The 17,868-nt window shown below is 41.8% G+C and overlaps 1 protein-coding gene across 3 annotated transcripts in view; it reads right to left on the reverse strand.

Moving 5' to 3' along the window:
• The window catches only part of DNAJC10 (DnaJ heat shock protein family (Hsp40) member C10), a 55,404-nt gene extending 48,252 nt beyond the window's left edge, over positions 1-7,152 (reverse strand). Inside the window, exons 1-5 of one of the 3 annotated variants that reach the window (XM_055307982.1) lie at positions 6,987-7,152; positions 6,534-6,587; positions 4,880-5,229; positions 3,262-3,427; positions 1,403-1,453 (exon numbers count right to left, since the gene is read on the reverse strand). In XM_055307982.1, the coding sequence (XP_055163957.1) occupies positions 1,403-1,453; positions 3,262-3,427; positions 4,880-5,083 (421 nt within the window). In that variant the 5' untranslated portion in view covers positions 5,084-5,229; positions 6,534-6,587; positions 6,987-7,152. Of the gene's footprint in view, positions 1-1,402; positions 1,454-3,261; positions 3,428-4,879; positions 5,230-6,476; positions 6,588-6,986 lie in introns of all 3 variants that reach the window. The other 2 variants (XM_055307980.1, XM_055307981.1) reach the window with 2 other exon arrangements.
• Positions 7,153-17,868: the final 10,716 nt, after the last annotated feature.

The following is a 17,868-nucleotide window of genomic DNA, read 5'->3' on the forward strand; positions in this document are numbered from 1 at the left end:
ACAGCTGTATTATTAGATACCACTTGTTTCCAAACAGTTCATTTGTGATAACAAGACTGTTTCAATCTTTGAGGTTTTGCTATTTTTTGCAACAAACTCATTAGCTATTGCTTCATGTTTATACTTGCACTATATCATCCCAAATGCACTTGGTTAATTCAGTGTGCTCTTGCAGTATCCAAAGTTTTGCTTTCATGGCCACTTTAAGCAGGAACTTCCAGAGGGCATCCATAACTCTGGGTTTGTTTCTGTAGGGGGAACTTTTCTCCCCTAAGTTGGAATAAGTGCCAAAAAATATTTTCAGTTAGCTACTTTCTGATCTAGGGTCTCGGCTCTGCCATCATAAAACTTGGAATTACAGGGATGCCTTTGGCTCAGGGCGTGATCCCGGAATCAGGGATCGAGTCCCACATCTGGCTCCCTGCATGGAGCCTGCTTCTCCCTCTGCCTGTGTCTCTCACGAATGTATAGTTAAAATCTTTAAAAAAACAAAAACAAAAACAAAACCTTGGAATTACGTTACTATTCCTGTTTTGCATAATATATTTTAAATTTTATATTTTGTTGCCTGTCAAACTTTTATAAAAAGGGAGACGATCTCCCTTGCTTACAATCTTGATAAATACACGTGAGAAGTGCCTGAGAGTTCTCCTTTCTAACCTTTCTTGTTATGTCAAAGGCCATAAGTAGTTTTTAACGGCAATGTGCTTTTCTCCAGGTAGGATGGGAAGACCAGAAAAGGTCCTTCCTGGCACTGAGGAACAAAATCATTCAATATGGAAAGTCTGAGTCTTGATCAGAGATACTTTCAGAAAAAGATCTTGATCTAAAGGGGGAAATGCTAAAATTAATAAAGGAAAATCTCACTTAGGTAGACTAGGGAAGCTAAAAGCGGGGGAGCTACAGACTTCCTCAAAGTCTAGAGGAAGAACTGTCAACTGAAGGCACTAACAAAAGAACCATCAATAGGACAAGATGATCAATTACAGGCCCCAACAGAAAAAGATGTACATTGACTCTTCTACAAGAAACTGACTATCCCTGAAAATCAGCTAATGAGAAACTGTTGTCACCTTGAATTCTTGCTTTTGTCTAAAGGACTTTCACTTAAAACAACTCCTCCCAACTTCCTTCTTCTCCATGAAATAAGGTTCCTTTTATTTCTTTAACTTGCCTATGATCTGACTGTGGCTTGCATGTCCTGAATTACAATGTTCTGCTATTCCTGAATGAACCCATTTTTGCTGGCAAAATAACTATTTTATTTTAAAAATTAACAAAACCACATTACCATGCTAAAATACAAAACATTTCTAAATTCCAAATACATTGGTCCCCAAGAGTTTTAGGTAAGAGAGTGGTCTTGGAGTAGTTTTAGAAAATCATACGCCCACGAACTTACCAAATTCTCTTCTATCCAATGTTATGATTTCAGGATCATCATCATAAATACCTAATTTAAAAGTTAAAATGATAAATTAGTGTTCATCATAAAAATAAATTACCACATAAAATAGGTTATTTACTCTCATTTTATCATCAAAAATCAGATTACTATATTACATCTCAAAGTTGAAGTATGTGCAACAAACAAAAACCAAGAGTAAATAATACCACTGGTGATGCACCTAAAGAGTGATAAAAAATTCGTTTCCAGATCTGGACATTGCTGTGTATAGGAGTTCCTAATATTCCCATTTCATCTCCACAGAAAACTATTATTATTAACTGTTTATTTTGCAGTAATTATAGACTCACAGAAAGTTGTAAAAATAGCAGACTTCTACGTACCCTTCCTCTCAGCTTCCCCTAATGGTGACTTATGTAGTTTTAATTAAAATATTAAAACTATGAAATTGACACAGGTCTAGCTACTATTAGCTAGACTACACACCTCACTTCCTTCTCAGATTATGTGGTTTTTAAAATAAATGTTATCACTAGAATACTTTGTTTTTTAACAGTCTTGGAATATTTATAGAGATAGAGACCAACTTACTTAGTAAATATAAATTTTGTCACAATTAAAACCAACATAAGAAAGTCTCATTAGTATATATATCAAAATACTACTGGTGATGGATATAGACCAGATGTCAGCAAACTTTTTCTGTAGAGGCCAGTTAAATAGGCCTTGTGGGACATTCGGTTTCTCTCACAACTATTCAACTCTGTCCCTGAAGTGAAAGAAGCCATAAACGATATGTAAGTAAATGGGCATAATTTTATCCTCCTAATTATCATATTCTCATAATTCCATGATTAATAAAACTTTTACAAAAAGAGGTGGCAGGCCAGATTTAGCCTCTGAAATGTAGATTGCTGACACCTGATACATACTATTGAGCTGCAGTGAATATCCTTGAAAATACTATTTTGAAAAGAAACCTCAGTCTTGGGAAACAAATACTCCAAATATGAACTGAAAGTATTTATGTGGTCTATTACAGAAGCATGCCTTAGTTCTTAGCCTGAAGTTAAGGCTAATAATGAAGAGAAATATGGGTAAGTGAATGCTCCCTTTTGCCTTGACACCTGTGTTTATTTTACTCTCTCCTTTAACTTGCTTCCTCCCTCTGCTCTTCCCTCATTTCTTATTTCTGTCAAAACATCAAACCATTATTAAGGATTCCACATGAGAAGGATTGCATTTCTGCTGAATTGACCACTATTAAAGGAAACTTTAGCTTTCCTTGGAAAACATGATGCTTTAAAAATATCCAAAGGCATCAATATTTAAACATCCAATTTAATTATTATTATTTTTAAAAAAGATATGACAGGGGGAGGGAGGGGGGGAGGAGGAGGGAGGGAGGGAGGGGAGGGAGGGAGGGAGGAGGGAGAGGAGAGAGAGAGAGAGAGAGAGAGGGAACACAAGGAGTGAGAGTGGCAGGCCAGGGGACAGGGAGAAGCAGGCTCCCTGCTCAGCAAGGAGAGAGCCCTGAGGGGGGACCTTGACCTGAGCTGAAGGCAGACACTTAACTGACTGAACCACCAAAGCAACCCCCAATGCTTTCAATTATTTTGTAATAGCAGTCCATATTTTAAAAGTACCTAACATGATTATGACCAAAACACCTTCACATCTGTGCAAATGATATTTACATACTGACTTTCCTTTTGAATTTTGCTCCAATGTTATATTTAAAAGAGAGTCAAGGTGACACATATTAACTACAGATGCTTAGTGGTAAAACAAAATTAATTTTCTCAACTCACTCAAATAAAATGCAGTATTTCATATAGAGTATATCATCTTACCAAAATCATAACGATAATAATTCCAGCTTTCATACTGGCCTCCTTCTTGATTATCTGCAAGTCCCTTTTCTCCATATTTGTCATACTTTTTCCGCAGATCTTCATCTTTGAGTACTTCATATGCTCTGTTTATTTTTAAAAAATCACTATGTGCGCTTGGGTTATTCTATTAAAAATATTGGATATAACAGTTTTAGTTACATGATCAAGTCTTTAAAACCTATATGAAGATTTAGTTTAAGATTTCTGGGATAAAGGATACCGAAATAAGGAAGAGGAGTACAATATGAAATGGGATATCGTGAGTTAAAATAAGAAAGTATTTCTAAAGAACTACAATCTTCCAAAAACCCCCAATCAACAAAAGAATAAGGAAAGTAACAGAGATGAGAACTGATGCCTCTAAAGGCTGACAGATATGGTCTTCCAATAGAAGTCTTATTGTGGCCCCAAGGAACAGAGAGCCTTAGAAGGAGAAGTCACTCCTAAGAAATACAACTGAGAAAAACTGACTAATAAAACCTTAGGAACATTTAATCTTGTAAATATTATGTTACCCTTAAAACAATTACAAAGAAATTTGTAGGCTCTTTTTCTATTTGAGGCAAAATCGATATATTAATTTCAAAAAACAAACTGCAAAAATAAAAAACGAAAAGTGTGTCCCCCAATCCATCTGATAATTAAATGCGACTAATATCAGAGTAAAATTCAAACTGGATTAGAAAGGTTCCTCATTTGTTACGGTTTCACAGGACTGACTTTTGAAGAATGCTTTCATCTAAATAATAATTAGTCGTAAAAGGTCAACCGTCTTTCATATGGAAACTTAAAAAATCATACTCTGAAATTTTAAAGAAAAATAATGAGAAATAAAAATTCTAAATCGAGAGATCTCAGGGAAAGATAACCACGGAGTTTTAGAGAATTATTGATTCTATCGCTGAGTGTTACGCAATCAGAATAAAATAACTCTTTTAAAAATTCTACAAGGAAAACAAAATTATAAACCATACCCTTCTCCTTGATAAGCCAAAAAAGTAAGTTATTAAGTCATTAAAAAGTTAAATTATAAAGAAAACTCTAAGTATTAAAACATTTAGTTTTGAAAAATTACATTATTGAATATGTAATCTAAATTTATGCCTGGAATTAACTGGATTTGGCTGCTCCAAAGTTTTAATTTATAATAATTTGGCTGGTCTGGGATTTGTATATGGGTGAAAACAGTCAAAGTTGAAACATGTTATTATTAGCTATTACCACCGTTTTCAGCAAGAACCTTCCAAGTTCTAAAAAAATAATTTTTGTTACAGCTCTGAAATAGTTGATCTTAACTTATTTAAAAAAAACTACTTTAACTACTTCACAGACATTATTTGTCAGCTTTGAAATTAACCCCTGTAATGCAACTGTTGTAAATCAGCTTTCAAATTTGGTATCCGCATTCCTTCACACACTGTTCTCAACTAGAATGTTTTGCTGCTTCTTAGCACAGAACTTGGATTGTGATGTTTTTTTCTTAACCATTTTGAGTACTTATTTGAAATTTAAATATGTATCAAAAGTTTACTAAAATACATTAACTAGATACATTTAAAAAGAAAATTTTACCTACCGGGTTTTTATCAGGATGTAGCTTCAATGCCAATTTCTTGAAAGCTTGTCTTATTTCTCTACTGCTTGCAGTTTTGGATACTCCAAGCAAACTGTAAAAATCCTGATCTGTGCCCACTAAAATGGCCATATACACTATTAGAAAACAGAGAATGACCCTTTTCAAGTCTCTGACATAGTCATTTTTATTTAACCAGACTCCCATTCTTTTTCTTACACAAGTTCTGATTTAAGTGAACATTAAGATACGACGCTGGTTCCAGATGATATGATATGCAAGATCGAGGACTTCTGTTCACTTTACTCCAAGAGTGAATCGAGCATCATGAAATGGTCTCCCAAAATGTCAATCTAAAGAGAAGAAACCAGGTCGTTAAAATGACATTTCAAAAAAAATTGCAAGAACACTACTAAATACACATGATCAGTAATATAATCTCCATTCAGTGGCAAATCAGGGTGACTGCCTCGGCGCTGTTCCTTGGGGGCTCCCTTCCCTGCTTCCAGATCCAATTTGTGAAGCCACCAAGACAGGAGGTGAAAGGGCAGCCCGGGTGGCCCAGCGGGTTTAGCCCAGCGGTTTAGCGTCGCCTACGGCCCAGGGCGTGACCCTGGGGTCCTGGGATTGAGTCCCGTGTGGAGCTCCCTGCGTGGAGCCTGCTTCTCCCCCTGCCTTTGTCTCTGCCTCTCTCTGTCTCTCATGAATAAACAAAATCTTAAGGGGGAAAAAAAAAAAGATAGGAGGTAAAAGGTGGTATGTAGTCGTAGCTAGAAGACTTTTAAAACAAGCAAATTCAATGATTTGCTATAATCAGCACCAGCACACAAAAAAAGCTTGGGGAAAAGGCTGTTTCCTTCCTTCTCCTATCTAGCTTAAGCACTGTCTTTTGTATTATCACTTCCTTTTCAGCTACTTTTTTTTTTTTTAATCACTTAAAGCTACATTGTTTTAATTTTACTCAGATTTCACTGGTAGGAAATATTCTTTGGAGGGGCTGGCAGGAAGCATCAGGGCCTTTCAGTCTTTTTCATGTAGCTCTTCCAAGAACGGCTCGAGTTTTTATGGTCATAGTAGACAACACACTTGGTAGGGCCGTTTTTTTCCGAGTTTTCTCAACTCAGAAGTAGTAGTAGATACTACATCTAAGGAGAGGCTATAATGACAAGTTAACAGTGCAATTTTACTGCAAAGTTGACGTTTGAGATACATATGGGGGGAAAAAACCGTAGAAAAGGAGACGAAATGAGTCACCTTGACATGCTCCGCTGTACAGGGTCTATCACCTCCACTTCATCTGATCACAAAAGATCTCAGACTGCTTTGGAAAAGTGTGACCTCCTTTAGGCATTCTCGGCTTCTCTTTCCTTGTTTATTTACTAGATTTTATGTATTTATTCATGAGAGACACAGAGAGAGGCAGAGAGAGAAGCAGGGTCCTCACAGGCAGCCCACGTGGGACTCGATCCGATCCGGGACCCCGGGGTCACGCCCGGAGTCAAAGGCAGACGCTCAACCACTGAGCCACCCGGGCATCCCTCGGGCATCCCTCTTTCCTTCGTTTCATTCCAAGTGTCTCTGTCCCGATTTTTCTCCTTACCTGAGAATGGTCCTCGGCTCACACCTGACTCCCCCTTTTCACGCAACCAAGACGCACCTTTGTGAAGTACAGTGATGGACGGTGACAAGTGTGCAGGCTAGACTGCAGGGGCTGGGGGGGGGGAGAAGGTGCCTTAGGCGGGGACAGGAGCCCGAGGACAGGTGTGCCGAGGTGGGGGGCGGGGGGACAGGTGCGCTGCCTGCCGGCGGTCGTCCCCCGCGGGGGTGTGGCCGGCGGCTCGCGGGCAGGTGTCCGCGCAGGCTCGCAGCGGCCCGGCTCCAGGCCGGGATGCGGGAGAGGGAGGGACGGGAGGCCTCGCGCCGCGGGGACGGGACGGGGATGGGGACGGGGAAGGGGCGGCCGCGGAACCCTGGGCGCCGGGGCTAGGCGCGTGGAGCCGGGGTCGGCAGCGGACAGGACACGGCACCCGGCGGGGCGGGGCGGACCCCCCGGCGCGGGCCCCCCCTCCGCCGTCCCCCCCCGCCCGCCGCCGGCCCCGCTCCTGCCCACCTCGCCGCGGCCGGGTGGCCTCGTCGTGCGGCTACTCCCCCATCCTCGGGCCCCGCCGGCGGCCCCGCCGACCGAGGCAAGCTGCGCGCGGACCAAGCCGGCCCCACGGCCCCCACGGCCCCCACGGCCCCCACGGCCGCCGGCCGCCGCCTCGGGACGCGGGAGGAGCGGCCGCCGCGGCAGCTAGGAGCGGGGCGGGGCGGGGCCTGGCGCGGGGCACTGTGGGAAGGGCGCGGCGGCCCGGGCGGCGCGGGGTTAGGTTGACGTGGCCGTCCGCGCGGAATCCGGCTCCGGCTCCGGCTCCGGCTCCGGCTCCGGCTCCGGCTCCGGCTCCGGCTCCGGCTCCACGCCGCCGCGGAGAAAGCCGAGAAGCGCGCGCCCCCGCGCCCGAGCGGCCGGCGCCGGCGGCGAGCGACACGCAGGACGACGGGCCCGCCCCTTCCGGCTGCGGTTGCCATGGCGACGGGGAACCCCGGCGGGCGCGTCGCGGCGGGCGGGCCTCGAGAGGCTCGGTTCTTAAAGGGAACGCACCGCCGGGAGCCTTTTCCGGGCTGGTGGGTGGGAAATTTCCGGGAAGAAGGGTAGCTCGCTGAAGTGACGTGGGCTACGGCGGCGTGGGTCTGCAGGGCGGAGGAGGAGCCCGGGGAGACACGAAACCAGCTGCGGTGGGGACGGAGCCTTCCGCTGGACTGACTGCCTGGTTTCCCGGACGTCCAAGCCTGCCTCTCCCTCTCACCTTCACGTGTAAGCGACAGGGGGCAAAAAGCCTGCAGCAACGCACAACAGCTCAAGTAGCTACATTTGCAACCATCAAAAACAAAAATGCATGATGAGGGAGCCTGCTTGAGACATTGACCGTAACATGAAATAAATCCTAATTTCGTGGGTAGGAAATCCAATGTAAGCTTGTAAAGAACCCATCGCTGAACTGATACATCAGAGGAAGAGGAGGAAGGAGATGGACAACGGCAGAAACATTACAAGAGCCTATTTTTTTTTTTTTGAAAAACAAGCATTTCTGTTTATTAACCAAAGAGAGAGGAGTCAGAGCGGTACAGACTCCTACTAGTCCCTCCTGTGGTCTACCCTCCTGGGTCGGCCAGGCCGCCACGGGCCTGCCCCCACCCACTGGGAACCAGGGCCCACTGGGAAAGGAAGAGGGAGTCAGCAAAGGTTAGGGGCCAAGGAAGAAGGAAACAGAACCGCTAGGTCTGCCTAGTAAGGACAGGTACCTATCTCACAGGTTAGTAAGTTCCTTTGGTCCTTCACCGTCAGTGGACAAGGCGGAGTGCCCCGGATCCAAACCCACAAGAAGAACCAGGCAGGGCTCCTGTCAAAACCGCTACATGTGAGGGGTAGAAGGTGGCCCAAGGTCCAGAGGCAACTCTCTCCAGGGTCGGTCCTTGCCAGATGGATGCTGGCCCAGCCTCTGAGTTCTGCCTCCATGCCGGGTTCACACAAGGTAGCAGCCTCTGATCTGCCCCAAGCCGGGGAAATGATACTGAAGAGGTCAAGGGGCCAGTGGGCTCCCTAAGATCTGTCCTGTGGCAAATGCCAAGTCCAGTGGAGGCCTAGCCCTCAGTGGCTGGGGTATCCCGTGCTTGCTGCACCCCGTAACCATGTTACCAGGACCTGGTGTAAGCACATGTGTGTTATGGTCCTCCGAGCAATCTGGTATTACAGTGACTGTTACTTCACCCATTTCACCTTTGAGGAAACTAGGGTGAATATGTGATAGACCTGGGATTCACCTGTAAGCAGCCCAGCTGCAAAGACTGTGATTTTTTTTTTAAGATTTATTTATTTATTTATTTATTTATTTATTTATTTATTTGAGACAGAGAGAGAGAGAGAGAGAGAGAGAGAGAGAGAGGCACAGACACAGGCAGAGGGAAAAGCAGGCTCCATGCGGGGAACCTGATGCGGGACTTGATCCCAGGACCCCGGGGTCACGACCTGGGCTGAAGGCGGTGCTAACCGCTGAGCCACCCGGGCTGCTCCAAAGACTGTGATGTTAATCATTATGCCACAGTGTGTGTGTGTGACCCAACAAAACCTTTAGAGTAAGTTGGAAAGCAAAACAAAACACTGGAGAATCAAGCAAAGACCAGATCACAGCAGGTTTTATGCTATGATGAAAACATAGACTTCATCTTTTTGGTGAAGAAAAAGCTATTTAAAGCTTTTAAATAAGAGACTGAGATTGTATTTGCGATTGTTCTGGTAGCTACTGGAAAGTGAATACAAAGGGAACCAGGTGAGAAAGGAAGAAGGGTTAGAAGAGGGCTAGAGAAAGTCAATTTGGCAGGAGATGGTGATTGATTGGATACGGGAAATAAAAAAGAGGAAGGATCTAAGGTTACTTCTCGTTTTGGTAGCTGAGTACATCCACTGAATGAGAATCTGGGAAAAAATAAAGGGTTCTGGTTCGGGTATATCTATTTCAAAGTTCCTAGATTACGTCCGAATAAATACATCCAGCCTAAGACTCATGGGAAGTGTCTAGATGGAAGGAAAAACATTGGAAATTATCAATTAATTTGTGGTAGTCAAAACCATGAATATAAATAAGATTGCCTGTAGAAAGTATGCAGAATAAAAACTGTGAGTGAAGGATAAAATCTTGGGGAATTCTCATATCAAGATTGTTGCACAGCATAGGAAACCTCAACAAAATGAAAAGATAGCCTATGGAATGGAAGAAAATCTTTGCAGATAATATATCTAATAAAGGGTTAATATTCAAACTATATAAAGAACTTATACAACTCAATAGCAAAAAAATAAAAACCCCAAATAATTTGATTAAAAAATGAGCAGAGGATCTGAATAGATATTTTTTGAGAAGACCTACAGATGGCCAGCAAGCATATGAAAAGGTGCTCAGCATCATTAGTCATCAAGGGAATGCAAATCAAAACCACAATGAGGTGTCACTTCATACCAGCAAGAATGACTACTATAAAAAGACAAAAAAATTACAAGTATTAGCAAGGCTGTGGAGAAAAGCAAACCCTCATACTATAGGTGAGAATGTAAATTGGTGTAGTCACCTTGGAAAACAGTATGGAGGTTCCTCAAAAAATTAAAAATAGAATTAGCATAGGATTCAGCAATTCTACTTCTGAGTATTCATCCTAAGGGCGGGGGGGGGGAACATTAGAAAAGATATATGCACCCTCATATTCATTGCAGCGTTATTCACAATAGCCAAGATATGAAAACAGCCTAAATTTTGATTAACAGATGAACAGATGAAGAGAATGTGGTATATATGTAAAATGGAATATTAGCCATAAAAGAATGAAATCTTGTCATTTGTGGCAACATGGATGGATTTTGAGGACGTTATGCTAAGTAAAAAAGAACACACAGAAAAAGATAAATCCCATGTGATCCTACTTATATGTGGAATCTAAAACACACATACGACACCAAACTTACAGATACAGAGAAAAGATTGTTGGTTGCCAGAGGCTGAGAGTAGGGGGTGGGTGAGATGGATGCAGAAAGCCAACAGGTACAAATTTCCATTTATAAAATATATGAGTCTTAGGGATGTAATAAACAGCATGGTGACTATCGTTAATAACACTAAAATGCATACTTGAGAGGTACGAAGAGAGTAGATGCTAAAAGTTCTCTTCATAAAAAAATTCTCTTACTGTATGGGATAGATGTTAATTGTGGTGATCATTTCACAATATGTATAAATATCAAGTCATTATAGCATTATACTGTCTATCCGAAACAAAATAATGTCAATTATACCTTAATAAAAAATTTACAAATGAAAAAAAAGTAAGCTCTATGAAGATAGGATTTTGAATTATTGTTTTGTTTGTTTGAATTATTGTTGTATCTCCAGGTGCTCCTGGCACATGGTGGGTACTAAATAAATATTTCTTAAATGGAACAGATTAATTTGAGAACAGGGTTGAAAAAGAAGAGCTCATAAAGGAGTCAAAAAAGAGAAGATCAGAGATGTACAAAGAGACCTAAACGTCCAGGAAGTTGTAAGAGTGATTCAGGTAAGACAGTGACTAAACTTGTTAATTCTTCACAAGTATCACGGTCTTGAAAGTGAAGAGAAAACTGAAGAATTGGTCCTGACTGAAGGAGCTAAGGAGTCACGACAGCTGAGGGAAACGGTTGTTACAGGCTGGATCCTGCTAAGACATTATCCGGACAACTGGCAAAGCCTGAAGGGAAATGAGGCTTAGATGGTACTAATGTGTCAGTGTTACTTTTCAGATTTTGATGATTGTGCTGTGGATTATAGAAGGACATTCTTCCTTCTGTAAAAGCACACTACAGTTTTGGGGGAATAATGGGAAAACATGTCCGCGATTTGCTCAAAAGGCTGAGGGTCTTTTTGTTCCTCAAACAATCCTTATGCTTTAGAAGTATAAAGCCTATGTATTTGCTAACACCTCTGCCTAAAACCTCCCCAAATCCCTTGCCCACATTCAATGAATTTTTTTTCATTTTATTTTATATATTTTGGCAATACCTTTTCAAAACCTTTGCACCCAGGACTAGATCAGTTCCCCATTATTCATTCACACAGCACTAAGTAGTTTCCCTTCATAATTATGTTTGTTTTTATAATTGATTGATGTGCCCCCCCTCCCATTATCCTGCTTCTTCAGGATAGAGCTATGTCTTTGCTCATCACAGCATCCCAGGGATCTAGCCCAGGGGACAATAAACAATTTATTGAATAAATGGACTGTTTAACTCATCCGCCTCTGTCCCTGCTTCTGAACCACTCTCCTTTATCTGCAGCCATTCTTTCCTATCCTCCTTCTCTCCTCACCTTGGTTTAGCTCTGACACTGTGCCTGTTCCACCTGATGGCTTTTGGTCTGAATTATTCAGAATGAGAAAGGGCCAGGATTATGTTTAATAATCACTTAGCTATAGTTTGAAGAATGTAGTAGGAGGGTGATAGTAAGTATAGGAACACTGGCGAGAAGACATTGCAGTGGCCTGGGTGATAGATGATGATGGCTTGGACTATGGCGGAGTTAAGCGCAGATGTAGAGGAATGAATAGATTCAAGAAAAAAGTAAGGGGTAATATGTAGGGAGAATTTGGCAATGAGTTGGTCATGGTGGGGAAGAAAAAGATATTTGGAGACCCATTCCTACTTCAGAGAATTGAAATCAGGGATGTCCATCTGCTTCAGGGAAACCAAAGCCTTACTAGCCTCAGTAGAATAAAACAAAACTTGATACAATAGTTCTATCATATATGCATGAGATATGTTATAACAGGGGGACTGTTTTGTTTCTTTTTCCATCTGGGGCATTGGTACTCATCCAAGACCAGTTCATGTTTCTTCTGGAAAACAAATTTCTGTGAGCCATTCAAGCATATTTAAGCATTTCATCCTCTATTATTGCATCTATCACACCATATAGTAATTATGTTTCATTGGTTGTCCTACTATAATGAATTCTTTGAGATCAGGAATCAGGTTTTATTTACTTTTTTTCCTCAATGTCTAGCTAGAACAGTGCTTGGCACCTCTTCAATGCGTGCATTATGATGGAATGAAGAATCAATATTTATCATGTGGAAAGAGGAAAGAATAGCCCTTTGTTCCTAAAGTCATTATTATCTGGCCTTGAGGAAGGAACATGAAGAACACATATTCACATGTAGAAACATAATATAATAAATGTCAAAAGAGTGGTATAAACAATATGTTCCATAAGGAATCAATTTTGGGTTCAAGTACTCAGAACAGAATGAGAGTACAGTGTGGGTGTTTCTGAATTTCAAAAAAAAATGCCTAATAAATTTGAAATTTCAGGACAGGTAAAATCTTTGAGGCCATGGAGTTCTTTCTTTAAATTCATAGAGGAGGAAACTAAGCCCCAGAAAAGTTGATGTGTCACCTGCTGAAAGACACTGAAATATAAATGGATGAAATGAGAATATAAGCTGGGTCTTCTGTTTAAGTACTTGGTGTAAAATGATAATGATAATCATAATAACTAAAACCTACATGTCTCGGGCACTATATCAAGCTCTTGTATCAACACATGTAATTGTCATAACCACTCTATGTGGAAAGCACAATTATTGTATCAATACAATATATCATGATATATTGATCATGAGACATGATCTTTGTCTCATGATCAATACAATTAAAGATGGAGAAACTGAGGCTAAATACGTAACCAATGTTACAGTTAGAAAGTGGTAGAAATTTGGATTACGGGGAGTCTAGATCTGTAGTCCAGAAGGAACACCACAATTAATTAATTGAAATATTTTTGGCAGTATTTATTTAAGTTAAACGAAGTGTTATTTTCATATAATTTTTCATAACAACATAATCACCTGTCACAAGTGCTTGATTTGGGGGGTAAATTGTAATAGCTCATTAGGTCAGATCAAATGTATACAAATGAAGTAGTTGATGTCTTAAAATTACCCACAGCATCTACTAATGGAATTGATATTTAATATATGTGTTGTATTAGTTGTATTTAGTTGAATTTGTGGTGTCTTAAATCTCCGTAATAATTATAATCTCAAATTTTCATCTCCAATAAATAGGTCAACCTTTAGCTATAGCCGACCTTTTATGCTTATTTCCCTACATCCCAATTATTTTGACACTACAGTTTTTAGTGTTAAAAAAAGTCACGTGGTAGGGTGGTGCAGTTGGTTAAGCATACGACTCTTGGCTTCGGCTCAGGTGGTGATCTCACAGTGGTGAGATGGGTTCCGGTTGGGCTGGGCTCCGTGCTCAGTGGGGACAGTCTGCTTTTTGAGTTTCTCTCTCCTTCTCCTTCTGCCTCACGCCACCCCCGGGTGTGTTCTCTCTCTCTCTCTCTCTCTCTCTCCCTAAAATAAATAAATCTTTAAAAGAAAAAAAACGTTATGTGGTAATTAAACCCTTAAAACAAGCCAAAATAAAGCAGACATCGGCATGTACACACACGTATACACATGTACATATAAAAGTATATATATATATATATATATATATATATATATAGTAAACATTGGTTTTTCTTGGCACTATTTCCTCCATAAATACTTGCTAAATATAACTGAATGCAAATAAAAAAAGCAAATATGGACTGACAGGCCTAGTGAAATATTTTCTTTCTATTTTACTCGATAAACAATAGGGGACAAGGAGATCAGAATATAAACTGATAACCCGCCAGCCTAGCTACATCCCAAATCTTTGAAGATGATAGAGAAGTTTTTTTTTTTTTTTTTAAATCAACATCGTTGTTGCAGAACAAGTGCCTTCCTTAATGGACCAGAAACTTTGAGGAATCCCTGAAATGTAGAAGACAGAAGGTGTTGAGTCGACAGAAGAATTCACTGAGCAAAGCACAAAAAATGCTATAAAATGTGAGAATGTAAGGAAAGAAGAAAATGACATGACAGTGGGGGAACTTGTAATGTCTGTTGGTTGAGGCATTGCCTTTAGAGTAGCTATGCAGGCTGGCCCCTACATTGGATGTCCCCAAGACTATCCCTGGGTTTGATGATTTACTAGAATAAGAATATATGGTACTCATGGCTAAGATTTATTATAGCAAAAGGGAACAAAGCAGAATCAGCAAAGAGAGAAGGCACATGGGCAGAGGCTAGAGGAAATCAGGTGGAGGCTCCCAAAGGTCCTCTCGCAGTGGAGTCACCTAGGACACAGGACGCCAGCCATGAGCTGTGGTAACAAGTGCAAAGGGTTGTGTACAGACGAAGCTCAGTAGAGACTAAATAACCCAAGTCTCTACTGGGAGCTGGACCTGTAGGCATCCTTCACTTAGCATGCACCCACATTCCAGCCCCCCAGAAGGAAAAGAGATGTTCAGCATGAACTATATTGTTTCTGGGGTTCCGACACAGTAAGCCATGCTTGTTACTTAAGATTTTTTTTTTTTAAACAGGAAGTTGTTTATTAAGCAAGTTCCCAGACACCAGGCAAGGACCAATCTTCCAAGCAGGACTTTCAAAAAATAGCAGTCTCAGGTTTGCTATGCTGTCTCCTGTGTAGCCTCCTCTGATCACCCGCTCCAACCAATCAAGTAGTACATCCTGGACACAGCGTCCGCCAGACAGGTACAATGAGGTTACAAGCATCTCTGAGGTGTCAAGGAAAGGCCCTGGTTTGCCAAGAGGAAGAAGAAGATGCCACATTCAGAAAATTAATGACTGGCACAAGTCTCCCAGCAACATGTGTTCCCTTCCTTTTCGAACACAAAGGAAACTATAGGGCATAGGATTAGCAAAAGGAGCTAAGGTGTGTGTGTACACAGAGTGGGGTGTGTGCATCCCAGGAGGTGTACATTTGATTGTCTGGGGGTGGGGGCAGGGAGAAAATTCTTTACCTCTTTATTTTTAATAAAAAATGATTTTCAAAATCTAACTTGTACTAACTTGTATCACTTGTACCTTACTAGAATATACAAAATACAACTTGTATTACTTGTATTGCTAGCTACTTGGAGTCAGGGATCTAGAACCCTGATCCTGACAGAGGGACTAGTCTTTTCCCCATTAAAATCCTCACAGCTCCAAGACCAGGATACTTTTTCTGAACCTGATGTCTGGCCTTCTAAATGCCTGGGTCCTTGCCCAGAATGTGATAGGCAATGGAAGGCCCCCATTACTACCACTTCTTTCTTAGACATTTTATCACAAGCCTGGTGCGTTCATTGTCTCGTCACTTGACTTTGTTCCTTCAACAGCTGACACACAAAAAATTAGGGCATCTGGGCCAGCATTCCAAGATCTGCAGGTCAAAGACCTACTCTAGAAATGAGGAAAGCCCAAATAGGGGAGCATGACTAGCTTTGAGGATCGAGAAGGATAATTACTAACATTACAGGAACTAGTCCCTTGAAGTTCCATGTTTCTGAACATAACTTGCTGAAAAAAAATAATAAACTTGCTGGAATGTCAAGACTGGGGAGATGGATTGTCAATATTCCATGGCTGTTATTAAGGCCTCCAAGGGAGTTGCATAAGACGTGAAGCAGAAGGATAAGGGTGAACCGGAACTGCAGGTGAAACTACTAGTTGAATATTTTTGTGGATGGAATGTGCGAAGAATTTCAGATAAAGTAAGACCAAGCAAACGGATCATTTGCCTAATCTGCTGCATTCTATAACTAGAGCAACGCAGGCTGTCATGTAGCCAGGGTGTACACTCTGCAGTATGAGACAGAGCATGCTATCAGGGCACTACATAGAGCAAGAAGAAGGGGAAGTAGAAAACCAGCGGTCCTTATTATCATCCTCTCTGCTCCACAGTTCCATGAATGTGACAACCTTAAATCAGACCAAGCAAACAGATCCTGGGGTCCTGGGATTGAGTCCCACATCGGGCTCCCTGCATGGAGTCTGCCTGGGTCTCTGCCTCTTTCTCTGTGTCTCTCATGAATAAATAAATAAAATCTTTAAAAGAAATAAAGCATTGAGAGGATGATACTGTTTCCTTTGGGGCTCTCTAGGAACTCTCCAGTCAGACATGGATTACCCTTTTGGCCCAGGAAATAATAAGCCAGGCCTTCTAGCATACGATCCTATGACTGGTCCATGCACATATCACCTGCAGAGTGTGTGGCAATAAAGTGCTGGGAAGGTGCCTGAAAGGGACAAATTTCACCAGTCTGCTGCTCAGCATGCCATTGTAGCCTGGCTGGACCTTCTGCTAATGCTTTATCTGCCCTGGGTACATCTCCTCAAAGGTTTATCTGTTTTCAATAATCTTCTAGCAATCCAGAAAACTGGGGACATGAAAGTATCTGGAGTGGAACAAATACAGAGCAGGACCCAAGCCCACAATCCCTCCTCTTCTTTCCTACCCTGACTAGATCAATGAGTTAGGAATACCAGACTGCATTCTGTGCCAGTGGGTGGAGGGACACCAACCTAGATGCAGTGCCATCTCCTGACCCAATGCAGCGGCCACCCATCCGTGAAATATATTACACTTCTAGATGCAGACCTTGCACTTTTGCAGACACTCTATTGCGTGGACACTGCACTTACGCTTATGACACACACACTCATTCTTATCTCTATGAAAGGTAGGAGAATGTGGTGGCAATAGGGGAAGTCCTAGATCCCAGAGAAATTGATTTATAGTTTGGTGGATTAGATAATAGTTTGTGGTTCAGTGTGAATTTCATAATCACGTGGTAGCCCGTGGTCAGGCATTCACTCTCTGCCAGGCTCTGATAGAAAACTGATGATTGTTGATGATGATAATTGCTGCAAAAGGACACCATTGCCACGTAACAAAACTCTAGAGACCTAGGCTGTGATTTTCCTAGTGGGGCATATCGGAAGCACCTTATAGTATTTCAATCTGCCAAAGGCCCTTTTGGTATCATTGGATCTATTGGTGATAAGATCCAAGAGATGGGACCATCACATGACAGCTTAGAGCTACCTACTTCAGACTCTTTCATAGTTCAGGTCCATCTGAACACGCCAGTCTCACGCGTTAGTTGGTAAACAAGTCGGAGTAATACGACTATATATTGTAGATACACTCTCTCCACAACTTAAGAAGCCATCAAATGTTGAACCTCTTCCTTCGTGATAGATACAGCAGCTCGCACCATTATACCATTACGCCATCTATGCTGCTCATACCATGATGACTTAAAGCAACTCATATCATTACACAACTGAAAAAGAAATATTCTAACATGTCCCGGACCACTGGGCCTCTAGAAACTTTACCAGTATGGCAGGGTCCTGAAGTTTATTTCCTGTTCTCTGGCACATGGAGGCCTTAGCAAGCCTTGGTACGTTCTGCTTCTCTGTTCCAAACCATATGGATACAGTATGATCCAATGGATCCAGTTGCAATCCAATGGATCAGTATGACG

This window comes from Nyctereutes procyonoides, unplaced genomic scaffold (assembly GCF_905146905.1).
Source record: "Nyctereutes procyonoides isolate TBG_1078 unplaced genomic scaffold, NYPRO_anot_genome, whole genome shotgun sequence".
Taxonomy (NCBI): domain Eukaryota; kingdom Metazoa; phylum Chordata; class Mammalia; order Carnivora; family Canidae; genus Nyctereutes; species Nyctereutes procyonoides.